Raw genomic sequence first — 8,151 nt, forward strand, 5'->3', positions numbered from 1 at the left:
AGGGGGCAGGGGGCAGGGGGCAGGGGGCAGGGGGCAGGGGGCAGGGGGCAGGGGGCAGAGGCAGAGGCAGAGGCAGAGGCAGAGGCAGAAGCAGAGGGATCTCCATGAGTTTGAGGCCAGTCCGATCTACAAAGCTAGTTCCAGTACAGTCAAGGCTGTTAGCTTAGTGTCTCAAAAAAACAAAAAACAAAAAACAAAACAAAACAAAACAAAAACCAACCAACTAAACAAACATACACCTGAATCCGTAGGTCTGGTCCTCAGGGATGTTCTCTATCTAGCCCTAGTGACTTGCTCTCTGTCTTCTCCTCCAACCCCCAAGCCTGTAACTGAGCTGATCTCATCTGAAACACACCCTACTTTCTGGGAAAAACAAGGCATTCTCTGCCTGGAAGGAGCAAGTTGGGTTTAAGCTGCCCTTTCACAACTACTAAGGCTTCTAATATCTTTGTGCAAATTTTGCCTTACACCTCTGTCCTTCCATGAAGCCCCACATCTTGAGGCTGGGGGTGTACCTCAGTTGGTAGAGTACTCACCTAGCATGTGGGAAGGGCGCCATGAGTTTGACACCCAGCATCTCAAAGCCAGGCATGGCGATGCGGGTCTCCTATACTGTGGCTTACCAGCTGTGATGTTTTGTTCTGGGAGTCAATACTGGACAGGCTGAAACAATAGGATCACCTCTATGGGCTAGCCTAGTCTACATGATCTGGATCAACCTGGGTTACATATACAAAGCCTTGTTTCAGGAAGACAAAATAAAAGAGAAAAACCCCCAGAGGTGACACTGGGTATGTGAGTTACTAATGTTTTTTTTTTTTTTTTTTCGGAGAGAATCTGGTTTTTATCTTTATTATCTTAAAGTTGTTAAAGAATTCTGCAAGAAAAATGCCACGTATCAGTTTTTTTTTTTTTTTGAGGGTCTCATGTAGCCCAGGCTGGACTGTTACTATTGTAGCTCGGCCTGTCCTGGAACTCCAGATTTTTTTCCTTCTATGTAGCTGAGTGGTTTGTGCCCACTATGCCCAGCTACTTTTTATTTTTCTGTGAAATAGACTAACCCTTTGCTATCTTTCTTCCCAAACTGTTGCACTCAACATACTGAAAAATCTGTTTGTGGGGTGAATCCATGACTGAGCCTTGACTTTAACCCCATCTTAATTCTTCCCTTGTGGGGAGAACACAGATCAGACTCAAACACTTTTGTGTGTGTGTGTATGTGTGTGTGTGTCAGAGTGCCTTTATATTGTCCTGGGCCTTGCTGTATAGAGACCTGGATTGCCTCAAACTCATCCTAACCTCCTGCCTCTGCCTCCAGAGTGCATAACCACAGCCCCATCTTCTCTTTTTTTCTCTTCTTCCTTTTCTTCCTCCTCCCCTCCTCCTCCTCCTCTCTTCCTCCCTCCCTCTCTCTCTTTTATAGGCAGGGTCTCATCAAGTACATCAAGTAGTCTAGGTTGGAGCCTGGAAGTCAATATTTTGTTATCCCGGGCCTAAAGTCACAGAGATTCTTCTGCCTCTGCCTCCTGTGTGTTGGAATTAAAAGGTATACACTACTACAGTCCCGCCCTTTGTGTGTGTGTGTGTGTGTTTCATCCAGTAGTCTTGGACAGGGCCTGGAATTTAATATTTAATTAAGTCAATGCTGGGCCTAAAGTCAGAAATCCTCCTGCCTCTGCCTTTTGAGTGAAGAATTAAAGGTGGGCAATACCACAGCCACACTTTAATTTCTCTTTTCTTTTCTTTCTTTCTTTCTTTTTCTTTTTTTTTTTGGAGACAAGGTTTCTCCGTATAGCCCTGGCTGTCCTGGAACTCACTCTGTAGACCAGGCTGGCCTCGAATTCGGAAATCCACCTGCCTCTGCCTCCCAAATGCTGGGATTAAAGGCGGGTGCCACCACTGCCCGGCTTAATTTTATTATTTTTTAAGGCAGGGTCTTATCCAGTAGCCTTGGTTGGAGCCTGGAAGTTGATATTTAGTTAGACACAATACTGGGCCGAAAGTTAGGGATCCTCCTGCTTCTGCCTCCTGAGTGCTGGAATTAAATATGGATGCCGCAACAACGCAGAACCCCCCCTCCCCCCCCCCCCCCCCCCCCCCCCCGCCTTATTTTCAGACATGGCCTCATCCAGTAGTCTTAGCCAGAGCCTGGGAAATCGGTATTTAGTTAGCGAAGAAAGGCTGGGCCTAAAGTCACAGAGATGCACCTGCCTCAGCCTCCTGGCCAACGCTGTAAATCTCCCTCCACATCCGGCTCTAGATTAAAAAAGAAGCGTTGGAGGAGAGAGGGGAAAAAAAAAATCCCGTGCAAGTGGGCGGAGCCTGAGACGTCCAATCAAGTGGCGGCTTGTATGGGGGGGTGGGGCCCGAGCTTATTTCAGGGCGTGGGAGCGGAACGTTGTGTTAAAGCTTCGGAGGCCACGAGAGCGGGCGGCTTCCTGTCAGGTCTCTGGGAGTTTGAGGCCAGCGAGGGAGAGAGAGGGGCCGGAGGGCTCCGGGGCGGCTCGGAGACATCTTGCTTCTGTCCATCTCTGGTAAGCCATTTTGTCCCTCAGTAGCAACAGCAGCAGCGGGCGAGGCCGGAGGATCGCTTCAGCCCTTGGTAAAAAACCAACAAAATAAACGCCCCACTCAGCGCCATCACCCCGTGCTCCTCCAGATACGTCGGGGAGACTTGGCTAACGGCTGCGTTGACAGGATAGGGCCGTTCTTTCTCACCCTGTTTGTTTTTTTGAAGTAGGCCTTCGTCTGTGGCCCGCCAGGAAATCAGTGCGTCGTCGTCGCGGGCCTCCGGCCTCAAACACTTCCGGCATGCTAGGATTAAGTGCCGAGTTATCGAGCCCATGAAGAATGACTTGAGTGTGGCTAGGATTAGGAGTGTGTGCTCGCACACCTTGTTTATCTATGCATTCCATCAGCCAGGTTGCTTCCCCCCAGTCAGAGATTGCTTCTTTTGAACACCCCCCCCCCCCAAGACTAGCAACCGTTTTAATTCGAAGTTCCTCACTAGATCGGGCCTTCTGAGAGGATGGGGGTAGGCTGGGCCCTTAGGCCATCATCTGGGCATCTGGCCTAGATGGGTGGGTCACATCCTGCGTTAGATTCATTACATTTACGAAGTAGCAATGAAATGCTTTTAAGGGTGTGTGTGTGTTTGTGTGTGTGTGTGGGGGTGTCCCAGCATTAGGAAGGTTTGAGAATCGCTGTGCAAAGCTGGGTGGGTGGGTTGGTGGCCCCAGCACTCAAGAGGCAAAGGGCCAGCCTGGTCTATAGTAAGTCAGACTTGGGTAGAGTCACTCATGACTTAGATTTCTTGTTGGAATACTGTCTGAGATGGGTAGATATTTATTCATATTCTCTCAATGTACTAGGCAGACCAGGTTAGATGGCATAGAGCTTTAATGAGTGGTAGGCAGACTTTTAAAAAGTGGGCATAGTGCCAAATGCCCTTTAGGGAGGTGGGTGGAGATTGGTTTTGGGTTTTTTTGAGGCAGGGTTTCTGTGTATATCCGCCACGGCTGTCCTGTGCCAACACACTGGGCAGCCTGGAGCTTATGTAGATCCCTCTACCTTAGTTTTGAGTGTTCTGCTGATAATGTGAGTCACTGCTCTAGACTTAGAAGAAACTTTTCTCCTACAGAAATTCAACCCTTGGCATTTAAAGTTTTTAGTCAGGTGTGATGGTGAATACCTTTAACCCCAGCACTTGGGAAGCAGAGACAGGAGGATCTCTGTGTTCAAGGCCAGCCTAGTGGATTACAGAGTGAGTTTCAGGTCAGGTTGGGAAACCATGTCTACAAACAAACAAAGAAAGAAAAAACCAAAACCAAAACAAACAACATAACAAGTGATAAAATGTTTAGTTTGAAGTTTAGTGATAGTGGCTCATTAGTAAAAATGCCCTAACATGTATGATACTCAGGTTCAGTGCTAAGTGCTACAGAATAAACATTTACTCAAATATTTCCTTCTTTCTAATAGTTATTGCTATTTTCCCGACCCCATGCTCCCAAAGCTGACCCCCAACTAAATGTATATCTCTGCCTCCTGAGTGCTGGGGTGGCATCTGCCATCCCTACCACTTGCTGCCATACAGGATCTTGAATGACACATTTCCTTCAGAGAGCTGGCGTTTAACTTCTAGGATGCACAGGACTTAGTTCCTGCTGGGAGTGGAATCCATTGCCTAAACTGGAAATGGATGGTAATAAGATGTACTGTGGCTGTGGATATTTGAGACCATAGTCCTGGGGCCAACAGGGAGTGGGATGGTGTTATGGTCAGTGTAGCACAGAGCAGAAGGAACTAGATTGAGGTCTCTGCCACTCTTGGAACAGTGACTATGACCCTGACCTAGCTCCTGTCTCATCCTGTCGGGTGAGGTGAGTCTCAGCACTTATCTTTTTTCTAAATGTTGCCCCAGGAATCCTTCCTGAAGATCCATCAGGATGAGCTGCAAGACTCCACCCACACTCCAGGAACTGGCAGAGAACAGCCTCCTGAAGAACCAGGACTTGGCTATCTCTGCTCTGGATGACATACCCTCACTTTTCTTCCCATCACTGTTCAAAAAGGCCTGCAGAAATAGATATGTTGGGATCATAAAGGCAATGGTGCAGGTGTGGCCCTTCCCCTCTCTTCCTCTGGGGGCCATGATCAGTAGGAAGACTGCCTACAGGAGAATCTTAGAGATTATCCTGTATGGGCTTGATGCTTTGCTTTCCCAGAAAGTTTCCCACAGGTGAGTGAAACCCAGAAGGGAATACAAGCAGAGACAGTTGGGGTCAGGTTGAATGGGGGAGAGAAGGTAGACATAGGATGGAAGGGAGGATTTTGATGGCCCCAGCTTGGAGAGCTACAGGGGCTTTGGCCATTGCTGAGCCATCTGGGAAAGGACTGTGGAGTGTGAAGGGTTTATCAGCAGTGGCTGAAGTACTCTGCCCCTGTTTCCCATGGGGACTGGACTGGATTCATGGACAAGGGCATGAGAGTCATAATGTGGTAAATGCCTAGGTGCTGAGACTCTTCTGTTTTACCCACAGCAGGTGCAAGCTGAAAGTACTGGATTTACGGGTTATGCCTTTGAAGCTGTGGAACAGGTTGCCTGTGTTTGGGACTGCTGGCTGCAGTGAGAATCCAGCAGTGGTGGGCCATTCGGGAACAGAGGTGAAACAGCCAGTGAAGGTGCTGGTAGACCTGGTCCTCAAGGAAAGCCCACTAGATTCCACAGAGTCCTTCCTCGTTCAGTGGGTGGATAACAGGAATGGTTTGGTGAGGTTGTGCTGTTGCAAGCTGCAGATCTGGGCTATGTCCATGTATTACCACAGAAAACTTTTGGAGATTTTGGATCTGGACTCTGTCCAGGAGCTGCGTATGTACTGCATCAGTAATCCTGTCTGCCTGCTTAACTTCGCCCCTTACTTGGGTCGCATGAGGAACGTGCGCTGCCTCATCCTCTCTCACCTCTGGCAGACCTTCTCGATGACCCCAGTGGAGAAGCAGCAGGTTATTACCCAGTTCACGTCTCAGTTCCTCAAACTGAAATGCCTCCAGATCCTGCATCTGGATACTGTCTTCTTCCTAGAGGGTCATCTGGATGAGCTATTCTGGTAAGGAGGGGTGGTCAGGTTTCTCATTAGAGTAAAGCGAAGCCTTGGCATTTAGACATTAGTGGGCATGAGCTCTCTGCAGCTACTGGGAGATTGACATTACCGAGGCATTAGAGTATCAGGGCATTGTTTTGTGTCTGCTGTCCCAGAAAGAGGTGGTCACATAGCCACTAATACAAAGGAGTTTGATGGCCTGGAAAGGGTGTACCTTGCTAGGAAGCCTTCTCAGTAATGAGATCAAGTGAGAATGGGTTCTTAGTTCTTTTTTAGCAAGTGTCTAAGGGAAATTGGAAAAGGGAAAAGGAAGGCATTGAAGAGGGCTGTACTGTACACCTGCACAGTCCCCATCAAGGACAGGCTGGTTTTTGAGATGTGGTCATCACATGTAGTCCAGATTGGGAATAAGATTGGCTTGTACTTCCCATAATCCTCCTGTGTCAGGTCCCTAGTGGTATTATATCACAGGTGTGTACTGCCATATCCGTTGTTGGTTTGACCTCAAGCAGAGGTCAATGAGCAGATGAGAAATGGGACATTATGCCTAGGTTGGTCTTTCAGGTGTAAAAGGGGATTGTAGTCTTGAATTGAGCTGTTCCTATAGTGATGGTGACAGGCCTCAGTATAGATTTGAATGTGCAGAGTCTAGTTTAGAATATCATGGGTATTGTGATTAGAAAGATCTTGAACCAGATGCATATTCCCAGAAATATCTTCTTGTTTGTTTCCTTTTTTTTTTTTTTTTTATAGGTGGCTGAAGACACCCTTAGAGACCCTGTCTGTGATTGATTGTAATCTCTCAAAATCAGACTGGTTCCATATATCTGAGTTCCAGTGCACAAGTCAGCTAAAACACCTGAATTTGAAATGGGTCAAACTGACCCATTTGAGCCCAGAGCCCCTTCGAGTTCTGTTACTAAAATCTGCATCTACCCTAACATCCCTTGATTTGGAGGGCTGTCAAATGATGGACTCTCAACTCAGTGCCATCCTACCTGCTCTGAGATGCTGTACACAGCTCACCAAGTTTAACTTCCATGGGAACTATATCTCCATGCCTATCCTGAGGGAGCTGGCATATAACGTTGTCAAGCAGAAATCCCAACAGTCAAAGATACGCTTTATCCCAAGCTGTAGTCATCATAGTGGTCTGGAGTTTGAGGCCGTTTCTCAGCCTCATATTGTGTTTGTAGATGTGGAGCGGACTACTGGGGAGCAAGAACAAGTCTTGTTTTATGCTATTTGCTCTGGAGAATATGTGTTATGATATCTCTACAATGTATTAGGACTTAGACTCCTATCTAATGAGATACAGATTTAAGCTCTCTTGTGGACACTGGGATGTGTCTGGTCAGTGTATGCACAACACATGCTTTTAGACTGCAGTTGTTGTGAGTGAGAAGAGAAAGTTGATGCTAGAGTGCAAACAAGTGAGAGTATTTGACATAGGGAATGTGGGACACATTGACAGAAGTCATGGGAGTGGGTTCTGGTTGGGCAGGTACAAAAGGGCATTCCTCCAGCCTGGTGTTTTTTGGATTTTTGTGGTAAAAAATGGGACCATTTGTCCTACCTGGATGATTCAAATTCTGTGACTGCTAGGAACAAACTTGTTTTATGCTATTTGCTGGTTCTTCTACTTTGATCTTCTGAGTGCTAAGTATAGGCTTATAGCACCAGACCTGGTTCCCTGTAGTTCCTTTAACATGTGGCTGTACCTCTCATCTTTCTAGTCAAACCCAGTATTTTATATAGTAGCAGTTTTTGTGGGGCTAGAGAGATGGCTTATCAGTTGAGAGCACTTGATGCTTTTGTAGAGTACCTGGGTTTGATTCCCCACATTTACATGGTGGCTCACAGTCATCCAGAACTACTTATGGGGTGCATGAGGCATGCATGTAGTGCATAGACATACATGTAGGTGAAACACTCAGACATGTAACTCTAAAATAATTTAAAAATTGATTTGTACTGATGAGACTGAATGTCTAGTTGAGGCAGCCAGCACCCAGTATTTCTATGACAGACACTGTTAAGTCATGTATTTATACTTGTAAAATGCTACCTATGAGCTTAGCAAATTGAACCAGGAATATATGGATGAGTAGACAATAAACTCTAGCAGGAAAAAAACCCAAGCTTTTATGACAATATTAAACACCCCAGACCACTGAAGGATGCAATCCCCATCTGAGTCATCTAAAGAGGGGCATCAGGTACTGAGCCATCAGACTGGGTTGAAATGAGCTCCCGATTCTGTCCCTAGGCTACAGCACAACTGAACCCCACTGCTGAACCTCTTTAATTTTTTTTGTGGTCAATGTACTGTGTCTACAAATGAGGCTGTGGTTAAACGTCAGGTGTCTGTGTATCTTGCTCTCATTCACTTGACAAGGCTTTCTTGGAACCAGAAGCTTGATGGTTCACCTAGACCTAGGACTGTTAGCCAGAGGGCTCCTATAGGTCTGCCAGTCCCTGTGCTGGAGTCACAGGCTCATGCATCTATGACTGACCTCTTTTCTTCTCCTCCCTTCCCCTCCCTTCC

General features: G+C 46.9%; 1 protein-coding gene across 1 annotated transcript; it reads left to right on the forward strand.

Annotated features, from left to right (window-relative positions):
* The first annotated feature begins 2,417 nt into the window (after positions 1 to 2,417).
* Positions 2,418 to 8,151, forward strand: LOC110293044 (preferentially expressed antigen in melanoma-like protein 1). Its single transcript, XM_021160798.1, has 4 exons — positions 2,418 to 2,534; positions 4,424 to 4,741; positions 5,043 to 5,609; positions 6,357 to 8,151. The coding sequence occupies exons 2-4, from the start codon at positions 4,449 to 4,451 to the stop codon at positions 6,871 to 6,873; spliced, it is 1,377 nt and encodes a 458-aa protein (XP_021016457.1). The 5' UTR covers positions 2,418 to 2,534; positions 4,424 to 4,448; the 3' UTR covers positions 6,874 to 8,151.

This window comes from Mus caroli, chromosome 4 (genome assembly GCF_900094665.2).
Source record: "Mus caroli chromosome 4, CAROLI_EIJ_v1.1, whole genome shotgun sequence".
Classification (NCBI taxonomy): Eukaryota; Metazoa; Chordata; class Mammalia; order Rodentia; family Muridae; genus Mus; species Mus caroli.